The 27606-nt window shown below is 34.8% G+C and overlaps 1 protein-coding gene across 1 annotated transcript in view; it reads right to left on the bottom strand.

Annotated features, from left to right (window-relative positions):
* Positions 1-11509: 11509 nt before the first annotated feature.
* MEOX2 (mesenchyme homeobox 2) overlaps positions 11510-27606 on the bottom strand; it is a 55762-nt gene continuing 39665 nt past the window's right edge. Inside the window, exons 2-3 of the mRNA XM_083824315.1 lie at positions 25258-25430; positions 11510-12819 (exon numbers count right to left, since the gene is read on the bottom strand). Of these exons, the coding sequence (XP_083680441.1) occupies positions 12595-12819; positions 25258-25430 (398 nt within the window). The 3' untranslated portion in view covers positions 11510-12594. The remainder of the gene's footprint in view (positions 12820-25257; positions 25431-27606) is intronic.

The raw sequence follows: 27606 nt of genomic DNA, 5'->3' as shown, positions 1-27606 counted from the left end.
CATAACCAAACTGACAGTAAAAGCTGAAATTTGGACTGATGAAGCATTAAAACTGGAACAATAAATAATAATAATTTAAAAAAAAAACTGCAAAAAAATGCAGAGCGAAAATAGTGCCACCAAAATACATAAATAAATAAGTAGATAAATAAATAAATCAACCAAGCAAGCAAAACTCTATAGAATCCCCACTTCTCTAGACAATTGGATATTTAAAGCAGAAATTTAGATAAAAGTCTCCAGACAAAATAGCATATGATAAGGTTAATTAAAGATTACCGTAACGGATAAGCACTGGAACTGTCTGTTAAAGTTTTTAATCTCTTAATGTTTTTTTCATTTTGCAAGCTTGAAGCTCATTTCATGCCCTAGAATTTTTAATATGTTATGAAATGCAACAATAATTCTAAAAGTCATTTGATAAAATATTGGAACATGATCAATCAAGTTACAAATAATATATTAATATACGACACATTTTACCATAGGAAAGGAGCTTTTTTTTTTTTCTTTTTTGTCCTCTTTTTATATCATGAATACAAATGAAAATATAAATAGAAATTTAATTTATTCATACACTTTAGGGGAAAAAAAGACTATTCACTACAATATTCACTTATGAAATGCCTATTTTTTTCTCCTTCATACTAGTTCCAAAATTTAGGTCGCCATATATTCATGAATGTTTCTAATCTCTTTTTATGTTCAGGGAATGAAATAGGCTTCAAATTAGTATGTCATAAGTATGGAATGTATTCCCTGATATTTGGTTGTGGGGAATCCTTCCAGTGTTACAGAGTGACTTATACAGCAGCTGTGATCAAGATGTCTGTAAGTTTTTCTTTTCTGTGCTGTTTACCTGTTCAGAAACTCTTACTGGTTTAACATCTGAGCCAAAAAACAATCAAAATAGTAAGATTTGTATGTGTAGTGTTTGGGGGGGTGATGAGTGTCTTGTGGGGGTTTTGTGGCAATTTTTCAAGATTCTGGGAGACAAAATAGTGGAAAATTAAAAAAAAAAAAAAAGATTTGCAAGAGTCCAGATGCAACTATCTGGGTCAGTTCTGTCTACTTAGGATAGGTTTGCAATGAATCAACACCATAATTTTGACATGAATCATCTCTCTAGTTTTTAAGAGACTGATGAGCTACCTCATCAGTGCTGCTCATTCTTAAAAGATTACAAAATGTAGCACAATCTGCATAAATCATCTGAATAAAGCAATATAAGTTATAAAATGCATTATTTTGTATTTATCAATTAAAAAAAAAATTGCATTGAATTTACAGCTCTCTGTAGTGAGTTGTAAATTGGTGAAGTTGAACCATGGTTCAACCAGGTGAACCATGGTTCTCAATCAGTAAAGCTGCTGCTGACTTGTTTGAGCCATTTCTGTGACATTGCTAGTCCTTTGTTATGGACCACAGAGAGGCAAAACTTTGGATTTGGAAAACAGTGACAGGAAGAGATGGGATGGGAAGTGGGTAAACCAAGAATAAACACCAACTTTCCTCCACCAACTTTTCAGAATTCAAAGAATGTTAATACTAAAACCAGGATCTCTTTGAGACATTTCACTGAATATGGGTATACCTTTGGAGTCCAGGTGTTGTCACAAAGCTGAAGGAATATGCAATGTGTCTCCAGTTCAGCTCTCAGTATTTTTTAAGCTTTTTTACCTTTCAACCTGAGGAAACACTGACTCATACCGTAATGTAGTGAGGAAGGAAAATTGTCAATGAAATGCTTCTTAGAGGATTCTTTTCCTTTTCTTTTTTTCTTTTTTTTTTTTTTTCCCTCTGCTAGAAACTAGATGTAGTGATCACATACAGATCTGTATTTACTTCAGTGCTACATTACTGTAACTGAAATTAGAATCTGGACTGAGATATTTGGTCTGTAGTTCTGAACTAGTAGGTATGCAAATAGGGTGTAAAATGTTGATATCTGTCATATCCAATAGTTCTGCTCCAGTGAAGCACATTCCTACATTAATTCCCTCCACAGACATCTTGTGTTGCTGACATTATCCTACTAAAAATGTCTTGGACCTTATGCCAACTGGCGTTACAGAAGCTAACATTTTGTTTGCCCAGATGAAGAGGGGAGCACTCACTACATTATTTTCCTTGGCTATTTTGGGCAACAATTCTCTTAATTGTTCCATTGCTCATGTAAGTAATTGACCTAGTTTTGTTTTTCTGAATCACACCTATGTGAGATACCAAAGCTACTGCAACAGAGTGAAAACAACACCAAATTTTATCAATTTCCTCATTTAAACGAGGAACAAAATGTGAAAGTGGCATCCTACTTTAAAACACTCTTAATATTTGTTCATAAGTTTCAATTTTGCTTTGTAAATGTTTTCTTCTGTTGATGATGAATTTGCTTTGCAACCTGATTTACAGTGAAAACTAATTTAAAATACCAAAACTGTCCACAGAACAAGAACAGTATTTTTCAAAAAGCTCAAAGATTGAGTACTCTATGATCGATCTTATGTATGTCATAGGTGAAACAGATATGAGCTATAAAGAGTTCTGGTGAATCCGGTTAATTAAATCCAGGGGAACAATTTCATTTATCTCAGATATATCACTAAGCCTTCACCTGATTTTTGTAATTCACAAACACACACAAAAAAATATTCTGTAATTTCCTTAAAAATAAGAATGCCTTATTGTCTTGAGCATCACAGCCTCACTTGTAAAATGAAATATCATGTTTTATGCCAGATTAGGACATGTTTGTACTTGAATTGGAGAAGATCAAGGTGGCAACTGAGGTGATTTTTTTTTCCATTGTCATCCTTTCTTTTCATTCAAGATAGATATAATACACAGGCATGATTTTATTGATGATACTCTGGGGAGTTTGCCATTGCTCTGTTGATATGTGAAACATAGCATTTAAAATATATCACATAATATTTATTGTTAACAAAAATTACACAAATATTTCATACAAGTAATTATTGCAATCATATTTGGCTTTCCCAAATATTTTGATTTTGAAAAAGAGGTCCACAACATAATTTTCCTTCCAGATAGGAGAAACTAATAAACTGGAGTGAAATCCAGTGTCCTGATTAAAATTCTGTTTCTTAATCGCAGTAATAAAAGTAGTAAGAAAATTACAGTTGTGCCTAGATTCATTATTATTCACATCCACTTCTTATGTTGTCATTCTCTGAATTGTTAAACAACTGTAAATGTTCACCTCAGAGAGAGCTGCACAGCAGTGATAGGGAAAAAGTAGAGATAATGTGTTTTCATGGTTTGTATAAAGCTGCTTATAACTTTCAGCATGATTATTTAGAAGCTGAATTAAATGTCTGGATGATACCATAACCTTTACACATCAAAATTTGTGAACAACCTACTCCCACCTTGGCCCTCAGAACTCTGTCAGACTCATCAAAACATTCCCAAAGGACTGTTCAGTGTACAAGATTTTTGTTATACTGGAATGATTTTCTGCTAATCTGAGTCAATGGAAGGTGCTTGTATGTGTTTGTTAGGAGATAATAGTCTCCAGATAGAATGGAAATAAATCTCAGTATAGGACTGAATGCTGTTTTCACAAAGTCATTCAAAAGGCCAGTGTAGGATGGACTCAGCCATAAACTCATAATAAACTCATGGCTTCATCCTCATTTAATCCATTAGGTGGACAGGTATTGAATGGATTTTAGCCATTAACATGTTACAATGGAGGAAAAATTTCAGTGTAGTTTTCAGCTTTGTTTTCCTTTTTTTTTTTTTTTTTTTCCTAACCAAAATGTGTTCAGTTAAGCCTCTGTTCTGCAAATTTGATGAAGAACTTACTCTAATGAGTAAAGGCTGGAATTCTGACGGCATTAAACGTGGGCCAAATAGGGGTTTAGTTAGTTAGTTAGTTTCCCCCTTCGGTTTGTTGTTTAAAGAAATGTCATTGGTATATTTCAATAAATGTATTTGTACAAGTCTGCTTTTAATTTCAGGAGATCCTAACTCCAGCTTCATCAGGCTTATCTTTGTGCTATTGCTGGATCTTTAATTCTTCTTTTGTTAGTCTCTTAAGAGTCTGTATAACTTTTAACAGGAATCTGGCTGAGCCAAAAAGGAAATCATCTCAATAATGCTGCATGCCAGTGCTTTGTGTACATCTCATTATCGCAATATGCTAAGTCAGTCAGAGGCTATGCATGATATTGAAAACACAAGAGGAAGTCCTTATGAAAGTAAAACTGTTCTTCGTAGTAGAAGACTGGTAGTTCAAAATCCTCCAGATGTCTGAGGGTTGATCAAAAATATAACAGCACTAGATATGCAGTTACTTACGGGACTGCTCTTTATCTCAATGTCATATTGATTTATTCTAAATATTTTGTCAAAGGTTCTGCATAAAATTGGGGGAAAAGTGGGATTGGGATTACTTTCGTCACTGTTAGAGCAAACAATTCAAAGCCTTACTGCCAAAAAGAGTAAATGTATTTGTGTTTTCCTCATCTTCATTTTTTAAACTGCTAACACCGTCATTCATTCTGAACACCCAGATTAGAAAGAGTAAAAATACCATTTATTCAAAAGACCTTCTGAAAACTTCATAGGAAAAGAGGAAGCCTTGCATTTATACTCGTAATCCCTTACCTCCTAACAACACTCATCTGCTGGAGAGAGAGAGTGTTGTAACATCTGGCTCAGCGTGGTAAGTTTTCATCTTCTGTTGGGAGGGCTGATGTCATGTAAGGAAGTCAGGGGAGCAGACTAACTATTGTAAATGAGAGGCAGCAGCGGTACTTATCCTGGGAGCTGGGACTCGTGGATAAGTTGAATGACTGCCTGCAGCCCCCATGTGTTGATTCTGGCCCATTAACCATCCTATTAATCTTCAAAAAGCTTTAAAGTGTGAGTGTTTGGGAGAGTGAATATAGGTGAGAATTTGCAGGTGTCATTCACATAGTACAGCCATCTTCCTCTCTCTTTTCAAAAAACAGTTCTAGTCTATTAAAGAACAAAAGGAAATTATTTCTACCACCATTTACCCTGTCTGAAATTTCTGAGAGTATCAGGATTTTTAATATTTTGCAAGACTGCAGTAAAGATGTAAAGGAACAGAAAGTAAGCTTATAAGAATCAGAAGAATATTTGTTTTGGAAAATTTATATGCTTCATTCAACCCACATCCTTTAACTTTCAGTTTTTGAGTGTCACCACAATATATACTGCTGCATGAGTCATCTCAGTCCTGTATCAACCAACATTTCAATTCTCTGTAATATTCTATTCTTTTGGGAAGGAACAAAGTATGAGAACTGGGCAATTTTAGGCAATTCAAAGGTTATACTATGCTTGACACCTGACTTCACTTTAGTAACACCTGCCTGAAGAATAATTAGCAGGCCACTTTTAAAGAAAGAACTTCCATACACCACAGATGGCATTTTTCATACCAGACAGGCAACGATGTATGTTGGAAGTAAGCCAAAATGTCTGCAAAAACTGTGAGAAATTCAAGACAGACATCTGAGTGAAAGGAAAGTTTTACCTTCCTCAACACCCCTACACACACACCCCCCTCCAACATTCAGGAACATCTGTTCGAACCTACCTCTGTATAATGTGCTTTATTTTTCTTATCTACTAATGCTACAAATTATAGCAGAAGGAAAGCAGCATAGCAAGTTTCTTCTATATTGGTTATGAAACCTATGATTTAATTACATAATGTGATGACTTGCCAGCTATAGAAATCCAGTATTATATGACTCTTGTCAGAATCAAGAACAAAATTTTCTTAACTGGCTAGTAATATGGGGTCCTCAACTCACATTTCCATAAAGTGGTCCTAATTTCCAATGTGTACTCGAAACTTTGTTGAAATCAGGATACCGTGTGTCATAACAGAGGCACAAAGTCAACAGTCACTTTGGAAATTATTGGCTAATGTCTTAATCTTGGACTGCTCACTGATTTGTATGAACTTTTGTGTATACTTTGGGTTAAATCCAAATCCCTGTGAAATCCATCGTAATCTTTCCATTGCCATCCATAGGCTTTAGATGAGGTCCTTCGCTTCATTGGAAGAGGTTTTACTTCTTTCTTGCAAAAATATTCTATATAAAAAGAATCCTGAGAACTCTTCATAATATTCAGTCTTCAGAATCAAATACCTTATACATATATACTAGTTTTAGAAAGGTAACAAATCTATGTTGCATTTATTATCACTTATAAATTAAAATCTGTGAATTTTTCTGCAATTCCAAATAGGTATATGCATGAGAATTATAGAAATACATATTCAAAATTATTTACAATATGTCTTAATTACAATCTTTTTTTCCCCCCTGTTAGTTTTTACTCTCTTAAATGCATTTCTGTGGTGGTTGCATAAAAATTTTCTAAGGTCACTTTTCAAGACAAATTTTTAATTTGGGAAAATGCCCATTTCAGTATTTTTTCAGCTGTGCATGTGACTTTCTTGGCAAATAATGCAGTAAGCATTCAGAATAGGCATATTTCTAAAAAACCTTCAGTCCATAAGCAAAAATAAGTAGCATATACAATGTCTCTATATTAATATAGTGATACTAAAGATAAGAATATGTCTCTAAATACTAAACCACTTTCATTGTTATCTGCCATGTTCATTGCTTCGTATGGTTTTGCAGTTGAGATAGGTCAAACATGCACACTCTTACAATATGAAAGATATAATATTTTCATGTGATTATAAGACAAGAAAATTCTTAATGAAAACAGTTGTTGTGAAGTTTACTTGAAGGATGAGTGTATCTGAAACTTGTTGCTCATGAATTTAAAATAACTTTTTCCAAGGTTCATCATAATGGATGTTAAATTTTCAAAATCTATAAATACAATACAAACAGCAGAAAGTATTTATGGTCAAATTTTGTCTCTCTCTTGAGCGTAGACTAATAATTAGACATCACAACTTAATATTTAAATTCAAATACACAACCTTAATAGATTTAAACTTAGTAGGTAAAAAATGTATATAATAATGATATTTCTGCACCAAAAAAAAAAAAAAAAAAAAAAAGTATAGAAAGAACAGGGGTGTGGTAATATGCTTTATTCCAGGCAACAAGTCTTCTGAACAGAACTAATTCTGTCTCTATTATTAATTAATGTCCTGGATCTTTTTTTTTTTTCTATCTTATTTCAACTATATTTTTCATGTGTGGTTTGAAGAACTGTGTATTTACTCTTTCGTGTGAATCGTCTGTCAACAAAAGGATTCAGGGTCTCAGGAGTCATCACAGAAATCAGTCAAGGACCAAATAAGACAGGCAAAAAAAGAGAGAGAGAGACGGAGAGAGACAGAGAGAGAAGAATGATGAAGTTCTCAGAGCACAATTTGTAGGACACTGAAACTAATCCCAAAAGGCTTGCTGAGACATTGACATAAGGTGACCAGTACAAATTATTTGAGTCTCTTACAATTTGCCCAGTAAAAATATTTTGAAATTTACCCTTCTTCGAAGACTCTTTGGAGTCTATCTACAGAAAAGCACTGAAAACTAAAGGAACTATTATTACTTCCAACTATGACTATTATTTAATGAGCTCTTCATTTCCAACACTTCGCGGGGTCTTGTATAGTTGTTGATAATAACCAAGTTTAATGCCCAGATGATTGTTTCCAACTGAATGGAAGTAACGTTTCACCAAATTTCCACAGATAGGAGTAGTGACAGTTCAGATGCCAGGAAAAGGACAATGGCTAACAAACTTGCATGCAAAGCTTGGGCAGAAATAATAAATAACTGTGAATTCAGAAACTTCTAATACATTTGGAGTTTATACAGATGACTGCGATAATGTCTTATTACGCCATATGGAGGCCCTGTCTAACAGCCAGAGGCCTTAGATTACATTGAAATTGACTCCTATACTGCAGCTTTCAGCTGTAACTTACATCAAAAACTATGGGTCTTAAATGAAAATTGATAGAAATACATAAAAGCAAATGAGCTCTAGTAAATTCTTATTAATCTGAAGCAATCGTGTTCATCAGCCCTATGCCAGTTATTACAGCCTATCAGGTACATTACCTTTTTTGAGTTAATATAAACATCAGGTTGTGTACAGAATTCTTCCTTTCAATCCAAAAACATTGCATAATAATATTAAATTACAGTACATCATTGATTAAATATTACTCTTTAAAATTTCTCAAGTCTTGTAGCTGATCTTAAATACTGCATGTAAGCTATTAAATACAAGCTCACCCAAGAGACATAAACTGACTGAAGCCAGGAAATTCTAAACGAAGGCTGAAGCTGACTTTTTGTCCCTACCTTATATAACTATGTTTCCTCATAGCTACTAAGAGTGCATGTCCTAACCCTGTTTCTTTCTTTATTTGTACAAATAATATTATTGCAGCAGTCAGAGTCTTCATTTAAGAAAGCCAGATGCATAAACTACCTTGAAATGTGGTCCGTGGTGGAAGGACATAAGTATAGAATCACTCTTTAAGCTCTATTTTTGACTATTTTGGATCTGATGCAAATAAAAAGAAAAAAAAAAAAAAGAAAAGAAAAGAAAAAAAAGGTTTAGGAAAGATAAGTATTTAATGAAAATCCCAAACTACTTCCATTGTGCTCACAATGGTGTTATTTTAACCATACCTCTTGAAGAGCAATTGCCAAAATAAACCTGAAAACAATGAAGCCATAGTAAACAAAAAGACAAAATGAAAAGTCAACAGACGTAAAGGAAGAGAAGGAAACCCTACAAATACTGTATAGACTTGTACCTCCAAGGCAGAAGAAAAAGAAAAAAAAAGAAAAAAAAAGAATTCCAATCATCTAACATGGCTGAAAATTAAACTGTTCAACATTACTCTTTTTTTCAGTCAGATTTTCTGTGTTTGTATATGGTCTGTCTCTGGCTTGGTGATATGCTGACAGTAAAGCATCAAAGAGCAGTGGGCTCTGGCAGACAAAGTAACAAAATTCATGAAGGCTAAGACACAAATGTGATTAGCCACTCTATATTATCAGGAACATGTATATTGTCGGGAATATATATATCTATATCTGTATTATCAGGAAAATATATAAATATATATCTACACCTATCTTATCAGGAAAAGATATAAAACAAATTAGGTTTCATACCACTTCATTCTGCCACCAAGTGCAGAACCTGCACAACCTTGGGGAAATCACAATCTTAGTGTATGAATGTGTCCATCTGTTAAATGGTATACTCTTAGCCATACTGTATGACTAGATTGGTAGAAGAACCCTCTGTTAGTCTGTAGACAGACAAAAAACATTAAATATAAAACAAAACTTCAAGTTTTGCCTTTATCCATAATTGTTCTCAGCAACAAAATTATGCTAATATTTTGATACAAAATCATAATATGTTGCAACAGCTGGTTGATCCCAGAGGCTTCCATAAGCTAGTTTTTGAGTAATTGGAGTGTTCAGAACAAGCCCGAACATATTCTGCACTGATGAGTCCTAAACAGACCTGCTACCCACAAACCAGTGTTAAAGAGCAGAGAGTTCACTGCTGCTCTGTGCGGCTTGAACATGAGCTAGCTGAAATCTGGAAGAAGCATGTCCGGACTTCTGTGAGGCTGTGCTTGTAAGTAAATTCCTTCAAACCCATGGTAGGAAGCTCACTGTGCTTAGACTTTATAGCTTCAACCTCTGCCAGTGTGCAATCTCTACACCATATTGCACTTTGCAAGGGTGTGCCCACAAAACAGTTGTTTAAAGCCACTGGAGGTCTTTAAATAGTCTACATCCAGTTAGCACCTTACAGCCACAAAGTCTTAACTGCTTTTAGAACATGGAAGATGATCAGTTTTTTTAGTCTCCTTTTCCCCCCACTCCCTCCACCCCTCCACCCCAAAATATAATGTTACATAATTTGGTGTTCTGTTTGAGGTTTATCTAAACAAAAACATCTAAGCAAAAATTCTCCTCGCACTTTAAATCCATTTGCATATTTCTTTCCCTTCTCTCAGCTCTTTAAATCCCAGCATATTCAGCTAAACTAAGGAAAAAAAAAAAAAAAAGGAAAAAAAAAAGTCCATACTTCTCAAATGGAAAAACTTCTTCCTGGTAATGAGATTATTATAGCTCATGTTTGCCCTCATCACACATATTGGCTGCCTCCCCACTGCAAGTATCCTGATCAAATCACAGTGCCACTCACACAATAATATATCTCTCAAAATGCCTTAGGCTAGGAAGACATTTCAGGTAATGTAAATAAAGCACTTCCATTTGTTCTGTGAAGTGTCAGCTCAAACTTGCCTAAACACTTTTCAGGTTCAGTCTTAAACTGCATATGAAAGACAACTACAATTGATTCTGTAAGCCTGAAAAGGTACTTTTGGCAACTACAGTATAAGAAAGGTAATAATATTCTCTTACCTCTTTACTAGCTAAATGAGTCACATAAAATTTGACTAAGTCTCTGTTGTCAAAATGGGTGGTATTTCAAAATTCAAGATGATTTTTTTCAACTTTTTATTATATTTTTTTTTTCGTTTTGAAATTTAGCTACAGTTCACTTAGCAGGGAGAAAAACTAGTCAAGAATAAAAACTTTTAGTCTGGATCACCTTTTCTTCTTTTTTTTTTTTTCACTTTGATAATCACCAGCAGCATTCAAAAAAACTTTCCCATCCAGCCATCAAATGAAAAATACCAAATATTCACAAGCTTTGGCTTACTTCGCTATCCTGCTCACATTCTAAGCAATTTTGTATGGGAAAGGCATTTGAAAAAGAACTGAAAAACAAAAGCAAAACTCCGTAACTGCTGGAATCAATAAAATGCTCTGAAGTCTTCAAAGAAATGAATTACCCATTGCTTGGATATTTTAAACTAAAATGATCATGACAACAGTTAATGTGCAAGAAAGATCAAGCCTACAGTGGAAAGGATTTGGAGAACAGACTCAGAGCTCTTGATCATGTTTAACTTTTATGATGTCCTACTGCTCCTCATAGCAGATCTCCAGTGAATGCTCACAAGGACATACACATTACTTTCTTGCTCTTTTTTTCACCCTGCTCCTTCTACCACAGAACCCAGTCCAATTCATCTCCCAATTTTTTAGAGGTATTTTTGTTTTTTTCTTCTGAACAACTTTATTAAACAAAGGCGTGATCATGTAAGTGTGTGAGTTTCCTTATATTTATTCATTTTTAATCAATTTCAACAAGATCCAAAAAGTTAACCCTCTATATTTGTTTTAGATCTGGAAAAATGTTTGAACAGAGTCTTGTTGGTTTTGGCTGAAGATACCATTAGCTGCTAGATGCCTTTTTCCTGCTAAAGGAAAGAATTTTACAAATGGATCAAGGTAGAAGGTTTATACAAGATTAAAAACTTAAATCTGAAAATGTAACTTTGTGTTGTCCACAGGTGAAGCTCCAAAAGACCCAAGAAAGGCAGAACTACATAGGACTTTTGCAAAAAATGTTTTAAGTTTCCTATGAAATCATTGTAGAGAGACAAGAATTATTTAAAAAGGATTATTTATTAAACATTTTTCTTTACAAAGTACAATCAATGGTTTGCATTAAATTTTGGGTTTTGGTGTTTGCCTGTATGTACACAAAAGCTTATAACAGAAAATATGTCTTGATTTAACATGTGGGACACAATACTGAGTTACTTTCATATTTTGATTCCTACCAACATAAGCAGTTGATAACAACTTTCATTTTATTTGCTGTTTTTTAAACTGAAGATGAAGCAACAACATTTCTGCAGAGTGTCGGTATTTATCAACGTACTCAGTGATGACAAAGTAGAAATGAATAATCTTTTAGGGGTGGTTCCACTGAGCATGAGTGGAACTTGAAAATTTTCTGGCAGGTTACTGGACTATCCTTATGATCCTAAAAGTCATTTTTGCAGTTATAAGATAAGAAGAATTGAGGAGCTAGGTAAGTTTAATAATACCCTATTAGCAGCAGTTGATAGTAAATGCAACATAACATTTGTTTTGTCTGTCATACAAGGACGTGTCCTAGCAGACACTATTGTATTGTTCTCTACTTGAACAAAAAGTATCTGCATGTATTGTATGTCTTTGGAGAAACAAAACAAAAATAAAGAGACAAAAAGCCATTTATTGTCATGAGTGACTATTGCCATCAGCTAATATGAATGCATTGCTAAAATTAGTGAAGACAGGAAAATGCTGTAAGGTAAATATATACAGAGTTAAAATACATTTCTTATCCACTAGATAGTGATTTTGTGGCACTGTGGTTTTCAGAATATAACGTCTGTTGAGAGCAATGTAATTTTCAGTGCAAGCTAAAGCAAAAATACCTGCCCGCTGTCATGAACAAGACAAACAAATCTGGAATGTTCAAAGTAAGTTCTTCTTCCACTTCTCCACACTTGAGGCACCTTTAAGACATGGCACTTACTGTAAACCATCTAGAAATCAAGAAAAGCAGACACAATAAGCCTGAATCTTCCATAACAACTCTAAAAATCACTGCCAGAGTCACTTGCATACGTAAACGATGCCTGTGTAAGGCTTGCCAGCAAAGCATCTTTCCTGAGAACGGAGCTGGGACACTCTCTGTATATCATAAGTGTGCATGCTCAGAGCTGTGATCACTGTCATGGCTGTCGTCGTTCGCTAGTGAGTCCCCTGTGTGCTGGAGACCAGCTGCCCCAATGCCAGAGAGCTCGGAGGGGAGCAGTGTGCCCTTTTTCACATTCACCAGTTCCTTTTCCCGGGCTGCTGCCCCTTGCTGGCCCCCTTTTACCCGCTTCCACTTCATCCGTCTGTTCTGGAACCAAACTTTTACCTTTGTGGAAGAAAAACAAAACAAGAAAATAGAAATGGGGTCACTGGTTGGTAATGATCTTCCTAGATAAGTACAACACTGTCTGTTTGGTAAAAAGCACAGCAAGAGCTCTCTGAGGAGTGAGGGATCAAGTTTGGGATGTGATGTGAGTGCTAGGGATGTGAGGGTAATGACCACAGAGGATGGAAAAGGGTTACTACATCAATAAGGCTGCAGGACCAGCTGCAGTATGCATCACTGCTGTTGTGCACTCCACAGAAAGACCTCAGAACCCTTTAGAAAACATTGGAGAGTTAACATGCTCTTGGAGAATGCATTAATTCTGCAGGTAGAGATGTGGAATAAATTCAGATGAGAATGGAGAAGAAATTCAGGGCATGAAAGATTAAAAATATATCTTCACATTTGAAGTCACATTTAACCCTGAGATTTTACTCCAGATGAAACTCATTTCCCCTCCTTTCCTTCTCTGTATAGAAATATATGGAAAAAAAAAAAGTAAACCTAAATTATTTGCACAGTTCCAAAGAACCAAAAGTACCAGCACTGCAAACCACAAGGACTTTTTTCAATAGTCAAAAGGAAAAAAAAAAAAAGGATGTGCATTGCATCTGTCAAATATATTAGACAATATTAGATCAGATTAGACGCTGATTTCAAATCAGCTTAAAATGCTGTCACTGAAAGTACTATTTGTGAATGAGGAGAAGATTTTGGGGGTTGATCCATTTAGAGTTAATGTTGTTAAAAAAAATCATACATGTATGTCTGCAGCTCTTAATAGGAAGGTTCCACAGGAAAAAAAAAATAATATCTGCAACTTTTCCCTTGGAAAGAAAGCAAGTAAGCTTGCAATGTCAGTGTATCCTTTGCTGTGTATAGCAGAATGTGTTTCAGAGTTTTAAAAGAAACAGCAAGGATCAGTCACAGCAGGACATATTGTACAACATGAGTAATAGAGCCACAAAAATGCTGTTTTTCTGAATCTGTCTTATACATCCAGGAAACATCCCAGTGTTTAACCTTTAACATCACTTTGAATTTTACATTAAAACTTTATTACAATTGAATTGATAGTTGACTTCACTATTTATATGTACACATGTGGGAAGGAAGAAAGGTGTATTTGTGGTGTGTTTTTTTTGTTTTGTTTTGTTTTGTTTTTTATAGTCTATGTTCCTGTTAAAGCCAATGTGGGCTGTTAAAGCCAATCACTTGGGAACACAGCAAAATGATTCCAGGTTAGTTAAGAGCCTTAAAGCCTAGCACATCCTTTCCTTTAGTCATCTCAATAGAACCAAAGCATCTGGTTTGTACAGTGAAATGAGTGTAAAGGGGAAGGTATTTGGTACTGGCTGCTGTGATGTTGGGAATTATCACACTCGGGTCACGTATCAGAGATGTCCGTTGAAACTGTTTTCAAAAGGGTGCAACACTGGTACAGAATTGGCAGCTCTCTGGGAGAACTTAAGATGACAGTTTGTTTATTTATTTATTTAAGACAATGAAGTTTCCCTTGTAAAAGCCAAAACTACACTGTTGCCAGAAAATGTAGTAAATGCAACTGCAGGCACAATCCAAACACCAAAAATCAATAGACTTTGAATTCAGTCTGGTACCACAGAATATTATCACTCTTCTTCTGACAAAAGGGCCTATAAACTTGTATTCAATAAAAAGAAATTACAGGATTGGAGAGATGTTTTAATGATCTATGCAATTCTCAGAATGTTTCTATGCCCTTAAACAAAAACAAAATGATGATACATACCAGGAATGTATCATATAAAAAAAAAAAAATGTTTCAATGCATAACGTGAATTCCACCTATTTTAATTTTAACTGCAATATCCACTATAAATAAGAGAGACCTGGGCATGTCACCACCCATATGCATCCATTTCTTTTTTGGCTACTTAAGAAACTGAAGCTTATAATTTTAATAAATTATTCTTTTTTTTTCCTTATATATATATATATATATTTATAATGTGAACCACTTTACAAAATTGCAGCACAGACAAGTCTCTCTCCTTCGACATTAAAATCAGGAGAACTGAGTGGCACCAGCTTCCAGGCAATGAGCTTCCAGGCAATGAGACAGTCAGGGGAGTACCTCTTATCACTGGTGAAAAAGAAAAAGAAAAGAAAAGAAAAGAAAAGAAAAGAAAAGAAAAGAAAAGAAAAGAAAAGAAAAGAAAAGAAAAGAAAAGAAAAGAAAAGAAAAGAAAAGAAAAGAAAAGAAAAGAAAAGAAAAGAAAAGAAAAGAAAAGAAAAGAAAAGAAAAGAAAAGAAAAGAAAAGAAAGAAAGAAAGAAAGAAAGAAAGAAAGAAAGAAAGAAAGAGAGAAAGAAAGAGAGAAAGCTTTATTTCTTTTTTGTTGTTAATAACTTCAAATAATTTACAACTGGTTTACTTAAAGAATATCAAACAAACAAAAAAAATCATTATTTGGTATGCCAAAGATTATTTTCAAAGGATAGAATTAATTATAGTTAAGTTTATTATTAAAAATGTTGTGAGTTTATTTTTATGTAATTTAAGGGAATACTTTAGGTATTCTTTATATATATATATTCTTTATGTCCTCCATTTTAAAATACTGAAATCCACTTTTGACCAGATCCAAAGTACATTAATGTTAGTGGGAGTTTTCCCACTGAGTTCAACGAACTCTAGATGAGACCCTTAATGCCCAAGTGCTAATAATATGAGACAAGTCCTTCACTTGTTATTTCCTCTGAAGATCAAATTCAGATATAGGAATTCTGAACTTCCTTTGGAGCTGAAGAGTCAATTATGGTGGGCAGAGTAGTTACTGATATGTGATCCATCTATATTTTTGTAATGGAAAGGAAGTGAAGCAAACTGTGTGAATGAAGTGATAATTTATTTGAAGTAATGGAAAACTGTGTTTTTCAATTGCCCAGATCGTTTGAAACTTACAGGTGTTGCACAAAACATGCATCAGAACAAAAAAAACTCAGAAAGGTTGCGGGGGGGGGGGAGGGGAGCGGGGGGGGGGGGGGGGAAGGGGCAGGGAAGGAAGGGAGAGAGAGAAAGAGAGGTGTGTGTGTGTGTGGAGAATGTGAATGAAAGAAAAATAATGAAATTCATATATGAGCGAGAGAGGGAAAGTGGATAATGAAGTGAACTTCAAAAATTCTTGAACATTTTTCCATTGAAAAAAATAGTTTTTCCTATGTACAACTTCTGGAAAAAAAAAAAAAAAGTCCTTTTAAAGCAATTTATATATCTACAGTGACAAACTTGACACTGTAGGAGCTGTTTTATTCTGTTTTAGTTAGCTCCAGCAGGAGCCAAGGGTGCTCACCACCTCCCAGAATCAGGATCTGAGTGCCTATTATTTATTAAAATGCACTCCCTCTTCTCCACCCTCTGACTAGCACGGCTTAACTATATAGAGCAAGCATATGTATAGATGGAAAACAAAGGAAGTGAAGGGAAATGAATAATATTAAAGATGATGGTAGCATTAACAGCTGTTTCTAAATCAGCACTTATGAGCCAGTCTATTGAGCACATCTGCTTACTGGCACGAAAGCATAGCATCTTTTCCCTTAGTCAACAAGTTGTTTAGCATCTGCATCTCCACATCTGATGATTAGACTGTTACTTAAGATACAAGTAAGATTTCACGTTACAGGTCTCCTGATTTACAAAAGAAATGTTTTTGCTGTGAACAATTTTTTTTAAGGAGTAGCCTGAAGGAATCATGGGACAAGATTCAGAAGAAGAGGGCTGACATTGTTGATGTCTACATTACTAAGTTATCAATATATACTTAGGATATACAGGTCTTTAGTAGGCTTAAGAGCCACACTATATGCTGTCTTGCCCATGTATCTTCAATATAACTTCATGACGTGGATGGACATCAGTGTATCATTTTGGTTCCAAATGAGCATATCACCTCAACGTCTGATTTAATACTCCTTCTTTAGTGGAGCCCTTCAGTCACATTAAAATTAAGAATAGTTGCCATGCTCTGTAGAACATTTCCTCTTGATGTGGGATTTTAGCATTCTACACTTATAGAGAAAAGCTAAACAGATATTTTCTACCATTAATGGTTATTTCTTAATAAAGACATTCTTGTCCGACAAATGAAAGAATGACTGCATTCAAACAACATAACTACTGCAGTTGCAATGTTTTCTTTTTTCTTTCAATAAATATAAATTTCTCTTTCAAAATGCTCTTTTCTAAAATCTTATCTAAAATTAAGTTTTCTATTCCAGATTTTAGTGGTATGAGTCCCAAACAAGGTATAAGGCATTGATACCTCACAAACCTGAAAAGTTAGAAACAAGAGGGCTGCACCATTCAAGACTGTTATTTTGCTATAAGGGATACATATTTCTAAGCATGAGCCTTTGAAGTCAGTATTCCAAATTCCATGTGTTTTATTACAACTAAATGATGTGTCAAGAAGACCAAATCACTAAGTCTTTTAAGTCTCCTGCCCCACGTCAGCCATTGTCCTTTTTCTTTTATTGTTATTTTTTTAATCTATCAATTGACTTTCCTCTAATACAGGTAAACATAACACAAATAATTCTGATTTTTAATAAATGAAAAGTTTACTTCTGGACTTTCTTTGGCTTTGAAAATGTTCCTGTTATTTTTAGATAGTACATTTATGCTGCCAAGTTTTAAAGAAAGTGAAATTCCTGAACTTTACAGAAATCACTGGTGTTATACAGCTGAAACTTACCATCTTTGTATATAGAGAGACAGCATTTTCATAACAATTTATTCAAAACACTTATAAAAACAAGTAGGAATAGAAAAAAAAAAAAAAAGAGCAGGTTTCTTTTCCCTATTTAGTCTATGAATAAAAATAAGAGCATCATAGAATGACAGAATGGTTTGTGTTTGAAGGGATACCTTCCACTAGGTCAGTTGCAATTACCAAATCTATTAATTTAAAATTATTTTTAAAATTTAAGTTATTCATTTAAAATATTTATAGAAACAGTAGCAGGAGTTATCAGTTTAATAACTAAAGATAACATGAGATTTTAAATAGTTTGACACATGGGAGAGTAAGTTAAGGTAGTTAGTCTTAAAAACCTTAAATATATTTTAAATTTCAAACCAGTTTAAATATATGTCTGAGTATTAAATGTCTTCCTGGTTATTATAAAATAGTACAAAATAGTTAATTATAAAATTAGCTATTATAAAATAGTACAAAACATATAAATTGGAAAAAATTAACCTTTCTAAATTACTGAGTGGCACCAGAACCTTCTGATTAAAATTGATTTAGTCACCTTCTCACTGCTCCATGTTATGTTACAGGACTTTGCACTGAATGCACACAAGTGCTTTGCAGCAGCTGCTGAGAAAAAGGGGAGTTTTGGCAGGTGCACAAAGGACAGCTGGAACTTTTGGCACCCAGGAAGGTGTAGGAGGGAGTTCTGGTTTTTTGTTACATAGAAGTCAGTTGAGGTTTGGGTACTGCTTAGGTGATACATTCTCCTTTTTACCTCCCACATTTAGACAGGGATGGAATAGACATTATATTTCAGAGGACGGCAGTGATAAAAGTATTTCATTCTATTTTCAGAAGTCTTTGACAGCACAGTTGTTTCCCTCAACTCCATTCAAAGAAGTATTGGCTTCTCTACCACTGATCTTCAAAATTCATTTCATGATCAGAGCTAACAGCTAACCTTCCTTATTCAAAACCTCTCTGCACTAGGTTTCAGGGTTAATACACTTTTAAGGTTGCTTTGTTCTACTGACTTGTTGTACATAATCTAAGGGAGTATTTTTGACAAAATTAGTCTCTCTGCTTTGTCCAGAGGCAAAGAGACTATCTGTGGGGCTACTGCTAGAACTCCCTGTGCCTTATTCTCCTATAACACATCTTTTGGGGGCCTACCTTCATCCAATTCTTTGAATATATATTTAAATCTACAAAGGAAACACATGGTAGAAATCTAATTTGTGGGGAACATCATCTTGAGCTAGTTTGCCTTTTCTTTGCATAGACACCCACTTGCATGAATTACCCTCATGCAGAGCATTTTATTTCATGAGATAAAAAAAATCTAACTTGCATTATTCTGCACCCATTTTGCACAAGTAAACAGAGTGTGAAAGTTACAAGGTAGTGTGTAATCAAGACTGGCTTTTAGCTGAGTATGCTGATGTTTTTCTCTGCTACCACTTTAGGATGAAGAAAGTTAAATGAAAAGGAAAGTTAAGAAGCTGACTCAGCAGAAAACAATCTACTAGCCCATGACAGTTCTTCGTGACTCTCTGACTTTGGAAACCATCTCCCTGCCCAAGAGAGAAGCAGCCTCACTTGTATTCGTTTAAGCACAGTTCATTACTTGAATTCTGGAGGTTGTTTTTTTGTTTGTTTGTTTGTTTGTTTGTTTTGCTTTCCAAAACAACCCAATCCTGAGTCTTTTGATGATAAACTAGACCAAAGTCAACATCCAGTTTTAAAGCTATTAAACCTCAAGAAGCTGCAGCTATTTTCAGCAGGGCATCCCTGAGGGGAAGGAACTAGTGAAACTAGAAAGAGATTCTACAGTTTTTCAATTTCCTGCATAAAAAATAAAAAATGAATAAAAACAAACAAACAAAAAAACAAATAAAAGCATCAAAACCAAAACAAACCCAAAAAGAAACAAAAAAAAAACTCCTGACTTTTTTTTTTTTTTTTTAAGTGACCATAAATGACAAACCTATCTCCATCTTGAATGGGTGAAAAAACAAGCCACATTTTCCTTAGACTTGTGTTTAAGAAAGGGTTGGGTTAGGGGACAGCAGTCTTTCTTTGTAAAAGTAGCCATATGAGCTGCTGATATTTCTGTCTATATCACATACATTGCTTGGCAGAAACAGAGGTTTCTCCCCACTCAGAACCTCATGCGGTTTCTCTGCAGGTGTAGGGTCCATTCACAAGTAACAGCTTGAGGCACTTGGATCTTTGCACATGGAATTGCTTGTTTGAATTCAATCAATACTGCAACAGTAAGTATGCTGTTTGAAGTTTTGCCATGTACTTTTTTTTTTTTTTAAGAATTACCATACAAATCAAAATTATGCACAAGATATAATTATGTTTGCTAGTAGCATTCTTTCCTAACAAAGAACAAACTGAGTTAGCACAGTAACTTTTACTGCTGGTTTTTATATTGCTCAAGACAAATACAAAGGTATTACTGAGTTTTATTTTATTAAGCGTTACTCTTAACAAAGAGTGTTACTCTTTGTTTAAACAAACAATCCAAAGGATTTCAAGCTACTCAGGCTCATTAGTATAGTGCATATAGAGAGTGCTTAACAAGTGGAAGCTTGGAATGAGCAGCTGCCTTTCAGAGAGGATTTGACAGCAAAATCAATCAGACAGATATGGTCAACTATGTTATATCAACCTACACTTTCATTTTTTTTGAAAATACACAGGGAATAATTTCACCACCTAACCTTAGAAATCCAACTTCCTAAACTGGGAAGTTAGGCATGCCATGGAGAGATGTTCATAGCGAGACATGGACTCCTCCAGAGGTGGTTCAGAACAAATGGCCAATTGAGAGGCATTGAACTCTCTGGTGGAGCCTTTCTCACCCCAGTAACTATTATTTTATCACTCAAGTTCAGCGCCTAAAAAATGCTTTGACTGACCTCATCTGAGCTCTGCAATGCTGAAATGGATTTTAATCAAGTCACTTGTGATCCAAGATAACCTTTGTATGGGAAAAACCTTTCTAATGGAAAATTTCTCTTATGTTTATAATTGTAACTATTTAGTATTCCAATGTGTCTTATGGTTCCACTGCCCTAGGTAATCTATCAACATTGTCCAAAAGCATTTAAATAATAATGATACCTGCTTCTTGTTCTCATAGAAAGGGACATTAAAAGATTCTTCTTTTGTCACTCTATCCATGTTGTTATGACATATGTGGAAACCAAAAACAGATGCAAAAGCACTCTTCATTTTGACCAAATGTGTTCCTTGTCAATGCAAAATCAAAGGTTTCAGGCATTTTATAAATTATTGGTGGCTTCTGGGTGGATACTGGAAGTTAAAGTTAAGAAGAAACAAACCTTCGCATTGCCATCAGCAAAATTTAATCTGACTAGGTGGGATTTTCCGTTTATGTTGGCAAACAGAAGCATTACGTATTTGGACTGTTTATTCCGGTAACCTGAGCTAGCCTGCAGAACTGCAACATAGCTCTTTTGATTAGCTCTATGCAAAAAGATCTTGTGAGGTGGAAAGATCTCCTACTCTTTCTATATTTGGCAGGATCAACTCCATAAAAAAGTCTATTTTGCCACGCCTCTGATACCCCACTGCAGCTGCTTCCTCTCTTCATCCCACAGCGAGATATTAAAAAGTTTGGATGGAACCTTCTCCAAGTTTATCTGGATGTACAAAAAAGCCAAGAATGCACTTGTCAAGGTTACAAATACCTAGGGAGCTAGCGTAGTTTTTAGTCTAACTGGCTTTTGAAAATATAATAGAGGTCTGCTAGCTGAAAATTAACTGCCGGTTGAGCAGGGATTGTGAGTGCACTCTATAGGAGATGGAGCAGGAATTATAAGTACCTGTACTCCTGGAATTCTTACAGTACCTTAATAGAGCCATCCTACCACCAGATGTGCTTATAATGCTCTCAAAGTGCACTCTATATCTAGGCATTTGAGGCACTTACTTCATTTCATTCTCCTGTCTTGTAACTCAGGTTTCCTTTTTAGGGAGTGATAGGATTAATTCCTTTTCTTGATCCATATGCTGTGTGTGTGTTTTTGTTTTTGTTTTGTTTTGTTTTTTAATTATTATTTTTGTGAGATGGCCTTCTATGGGTCATTTATGTTTGAATTGATCTTGTAAGTTGTTTCAAGAGTCAAATGGAGCCTTACTTTGATGACTATAGAAAACTTTAATACCCTTATATAGCTTTTAATATGGTCAAACATGTTTTTTCTACAGCTTGTTTAAATGCCAGAAAGGTAATTATGAAGTGTTAGTTGGTCGGTGCCTCTTTTAAACTGCAACATATGGTTGAAATTAGCACTACAGTCAAGAAGAAGATAGAGCTTTTTTGAGATAATAGGCTCCATGATTTCTCTCTCATCTTGGGAAATAACTGAAAGTTGTAACTTTAGGATGACCCAACAATACTTTCCTTTGATTCATTTTTGTTCCTCTGCCCTCTTAATAATATGATGGTTGTCATTAAATAAGAATTAAAATAAGAATAAAACAATAATGAAAACAGTTAAAAAAAAAATCAGAGAATCATAGAATATCCTGAGTTGGAAGGGACCCATAAAGATCATTGAGTCCAACTCCTGAATATGCTAGAATATGCATTTTGGTCTCAAACCTAATTTCTGAGGGGATATACTAGTTTGATGATGATTACTGCTATTTTATATCATTGTATGATCTGTCACAAGTTTCAGTTCTCTTTGTGCAAACTCGGTGTTTCATGAGAAATCAAGAAAGCTTGCAGCATAAATAGGTATAACAGCCTGTGATGAGACAGATATTATAACTACTCACAAGTTCAAAATTTTTGAAGAAAAGAACTACTGTCTACCAGTTACCATTTTTTGCAAAGCAGCCTTTGAGGTAAAAATAGGCTAGGGAAACTATTTCAGAAATAGTAATTCTCTTAAAAGGCTATGTCACTGAAGAGAGTGATTTGGGAAACCCCATCAACATATTTTAATTTAGTCATAATTATTTTTAGAGAACAGACTGTTTTCTTGTATATATATAAGATTGGTATCAAATCTGATCTCCTCAGCTGGAACAGCTAGTAAAAGAAAGTAATAACAGTAGTATGTAAACAAATAGGTACAGTTATTCCATTCAAGAATAATCATTCATTCTGCTAATGATGAAAAAGACAGGTCCTGCATATGAGTTCAGGTTTGCTGAAAAATAAAGAAATATTAGTCTGACAGCTGGTTTATACTGGAGGGGTGTTTTGGTTTGGTTATTTTATAAGTCACTGAAGCATTTCTATAAAACAAGTATGCAAAAAGATTCAAGCCTTTTGATTTACTGCATTAAGCTTTTGAAGACTGCCATATACCATGCAAACCCATGCCCAGTTCCATGCCTATTCACACTATTTTCCCATCAAAGCAAAGTATTTGATTTCAAAAAGAGACATTTCAAACTGACAACATTGGAAGTGACAACATGACTTGGCTCAGTGTGATTCAGAAACCGAAAACTATGCCCAGATTTTTCTCTCAATTTTCTTTTTGTTTTGGATTAACAATATAGTTTTTATGTTATCCTTTTTTTTTTTTTTTCTCTCAGAAATTTTATTGTGGCAAGATATGGAACTGGATAAATATTTTGCCTTTCATAAGTAAGGGTGACTTTAAGCAGGAAGACAGGAAGGAAGACAAAAAAGCAGGAAGGAAGGGAGTTATCTCTAGCAGCTCAGTTGTCATTCAGATAATCTGGGAAAGCAGCAAAGAATTAGATTAGATAATTAGATATACTAATTATAATTCCATAGAAATTATCACAACTGTCAACATAATGCATAGAACTGACATTACGTGACAGCCAGAAAACAGCATGTGCTCCCATAACTTAAATGAATTCTCCACACTTGTGTTGCATAGGCTGCCTTTTCTCCCCCAGAGACAATATTCAAATGCTTTTAATTTATCTGCTTCCTTTAAAATAGTCTCTTCATTTAGTTACACTACTCAACCTGACCAAAGAAAAAATAAAGAATTTATCAGGGAGAATAATTAAATTCCAGGCCAAATTCACCACTGCTAAAAATGGGGGTATGTTTTCTGAAGTCAGCTGACTGATTGGCATAAAATTGCACAGCAGATATTTTTAATTTTGTTGTTTCTCAGTTCTACAAAGCCTTTACCCTTTTCACTGAGATTAAAATTAATTCCTCCTCCCCTTAGCTGTCAAAATGAGGTGTGGAAGTTAATCTAATTGTCTAGGCTAACCTTACTCAGGTGGAACGAAAAAGAAAAAGGCAAAATTTGATCAGTTGATAAAAAATCATGTGCTTTATAAACATAAATATATCTAAGTAGATTAAAATGACCCAGTGGAACCTGGTAACATTTTCACGTCAAACAAGAAACTGCTGGTTTCTGCTTGATGAGCTGGAAGGGAAAGGATTTCTATAGAAACCTTCAGAGAAACTGTTGTTTCATTCACTTGTGTGACTGAATGAATGTTCATGTATAGAAAAGGATGGATTCTAACTGAGATGTCTATTTATATAAGATGCTAATGAAGCTCAAGGCAATTGATTTAAAAACTTCTTATATCTAGAGTTCACAAATCATGGTGTTATCATCAAACATGGTCAGCATAAGTATCTGCATATATAGTTCTTCTCCAGATATTCACCAAATATTATTATCACAATAGGGTGATCTGATGATTATGCACACATATATACATTGACATCTCTACTCAATGTCATCTTAACACTTTCCCTTGAATACATCATCAACTTACTCACTATCTTAAGCAATTCCTCAATCTATCATGGATTCTTGAAGACAGGAGGACCATCTATCTATGGGCAAAGGTCTTTCAACTTCAGTGATAAAACAGTACGTAACATTTCATCAGACTTGATGTGCTTGGGTCCAGTATTCTAAATGCTTTTAAAAAAAAAAAAAACATTTTTAAAATGCTTATATTGGTGTAATTACTATTTGAGATGTGACTTGACTACCCATTTAGTGTGTTGGGATGAGGTTCTGAAACACTCCGGTACATACTTAACATGAATATTTCCATTAGAAATCAATGTGACAACATGCATGATGAAACTTGAGCATGTGCAGAAGTGTTTCCCGGACTAGGGTTTGGTGAGCAGGAAACCAATAACAGTGATAAGAAATTCCATCATCTCCTCTGCTTTCACAGCACAGGGTAAGATAAAGTGGTTAAAAATGCTTGTATTCCAGTTTTGCTGGTGTTCCCATTCTTGCTGCCATCTGGAAACAGGATGTTCAGAAACTCTGGACAAATGGCAACTGCATATATTTAATAGACTAAAACAAGATGCTCATATTTGTTGCATGCAGGCAAAATGACTGCTTGCACATGCTGTACTTGGTCCTACCACTTTTTCAGCCACATTAGTGTGGACAGACTAGAAAAGATGTGCACCAGTTTAACAGATTTATTATTTGTGCCTTTGTCTTCCATCTCTTTCTCCAAGATGAATCAAGTCTGTAGCTGGTAAATGTAAAAATAGAAAACACTTGCATAAAATATAATAGACGTGTATCTTTTTGGTATAAACATTCAATCTGATATATTGATATATTTATAATTAACATAAGAGCTCTGCTTTGAAAAGCTAATAACCACTAAATATAATAAATATTGATCAAGTATTTGAAGTTCATTATTTTGCATCAGTACCTGTCTTTCAGTGAGGTCAAGGTTTACTGCTATCTCATACCGCCTCAGCCTGGTCAAATAGTTATGATGAGCAAATTCTGCTTCTAGCTCTCTGATTTGTTCCTTGGTGAAAGCTGTCCTTTCCTTCCTGGGTTTACTGTTGACCTCTGACTTGTAGTTTCCTTCTTGGGAATCTGGAAAAAAAAAAATGACATATTGAAATATTGAGAAGTGTATAGCTAAATAAGAAACAACCTCAAAGTTAACATGCCTGTCTTCCACATAAGTTAAATTCTTCAAACTTTCTTCTCAGAAACACACCTTTGCCTTTATACCTATGGATGCTTCCCTGTAAATCAGGAAAGCTTCAGTAATTGTGACAGACATGAACTGCTGCTTCCATTCATGCACATCAAACATTAGCTCTAAAACCTTGCAGTGTTTCATTTCCGTAATGGTTCTCTGTAGAAGTTCTGCAAAGCTTCAACTCTTTCCCATTTCTGGCAACTCTCAGTGCATCCAACCATTGCAGGATGTGTGTCTTCTGAGTATTGTTTTAATGAGTAATACTTTAAGAATTGCTAACTTCTATCATTTCACTGATACCTTAAGACAAAGCTCTATTTTAAAGAATACACTTTAAGGTTTAGTCCTATCATGCCTTCAGTGAAAGAAAACAGACAAACCATAGGAAATTTGACAAGCATCAAAAAGAAAACAGTGAGTACATCCCATGTGGTAATGGGGGCCCATCTTATCCATGCCAAGGTGCAGGTAAGGAGGTTATACCATAGCCAATGTCAGTATAAGAAATTTCTTACTGTTACAGCTGATGACCAAAAAATACTTTTGGCCACAATCAAAGGAGCTTTTCTCAAATTTTCATAACCATCCTCCTGGTTCCTCAGAAAGAGGTGCATTCAGTCCTGAGCCAAGGTACTGAACTCAGTGACAGTCATTCAGTGGCTGTCAATGAAGTCTGTTTAAATAAAACAGATCAAACTGTGAAGAAAGAGAGGGAGGGAGAGAAAGAAGAGAAAGAAGAGAAAGAAGAGAAAGAAGAGAAAGAAGAGAGAGAGAGAGAGAGAGAGAGAAAGAAAGAAAGAAAGAAAGAAAGAGAAAGGAAGAAAAAGAAAGAAAGAAGAGAGAGAGAGAAAGAAAGAAAAAGAAAGAGAAAGAGAGAAAGAGAAAGAAAGGAAGGAAGAAAGAAGAAAGGAAGGAAGGAAGGAAGGAAGGAAGGAAGGAAGGAAGGAAGGAAGGAAGGAAGGAAGGAAGGAAGGAAGGAAGAAAAAGAAAGAAAGAAGAGAGAGAGAGAAAGAAAGCGAAAGAAAGAGAGAAAGAGAGAAAGAGAGAAAGAGAGAAAGAGAGAAAGAGAGAAAGAGAGAAAGAGAGGAAGGAAGGAAGGAAGGAAGGAAGGAAGGAAGGAAGGAAGGAAGGAAGGAAGGAAGGAAGGAAGGAAAGGAAGGAAGGAAGGGAAAGAAGGAAGGAAGGGAAAGAAGAAAGGAAGAAGAAAGGAAGAAGAAAGAAAGAAGAAAGAAAGAAGAAAGAAAGAAGAAAGAAAGAAAGAAAGAAAGAAAGAAAGAAAGAAAGAAAGAGAAAGAAAAAGAAAGAAAAGAAAGAGAAAGAAAGAAAGAAAGAAAAAGAAAGAAAGAAAGAAAGAAAGAAAGAAAGAAAAAGAAAGAAAAAGAAAGAAAAAGAAAGAAAGAAAGAAAGAAAGAAAGAAAGAAAGAAAGAAAGAAAGAAAGAAAGAAAGAAAGAAAGAAAGAAAGGAAGGAAAAGAGAGGGAGAAATGGGGGGGAGGGAGAGAGAGAAGAAGAGGGAGGGAGAGGGAGGGAGAGAGAGAATTGGAGCAGAATTGGACATTTATAAGTTTGGGAATGATACAACACCTATAAATCCAAAATTAACAGGAGATCAGTAGGAGTATCATTAGTCAAATTCTGGCTTCAAGAACCATCTTAAAAATGTCTCATATAAATTCACACTTCAGCTGCTGACTTAAATAGAAACCTGCATCAACATCCAAAAGAACAGGCCCATAAGAAATCACTCCCTGGGACTCTGTGTCAGATGAATCATCAACATGCCTGAGACTGTCCAACTGGCCAGTGAACCTAGTTTCAAAATTACGGTCAATTATCTACATTTTATAAAAGTATAAAAAATGTTTTCACTTTTTATCCTTTTTATCAGTTACTTTGTAATGCGGATGGGAACTTTTTTTTTCTTTTGGTCAGGAGAATTGCTGATGCTTGACTCAGTGCTAAAGTCACTAATTTATGACATTTTAAAGCTCATGGATTCAAATCACCAAGACTCTTAACTTCTGCTGACATGACACAGAACTCTGCTTTGTACGTGTGATGTAAT

The sequence above is a fragment of the Anser anser genome, assembly GCF_964211835.1.
Source record: "Anser anser genome assembly, chromosome: 2".
NCBI classification, from domain to species: Eukaryota; Metazoa; Chordata; class Aves; order Anseriformes; family Anatidae; genus Anser; species Anser anser.
Note: the sequence above shows the minus strand (reverse complement) of the source record. Positions and strands in the feature narration are given on the sequence as shown.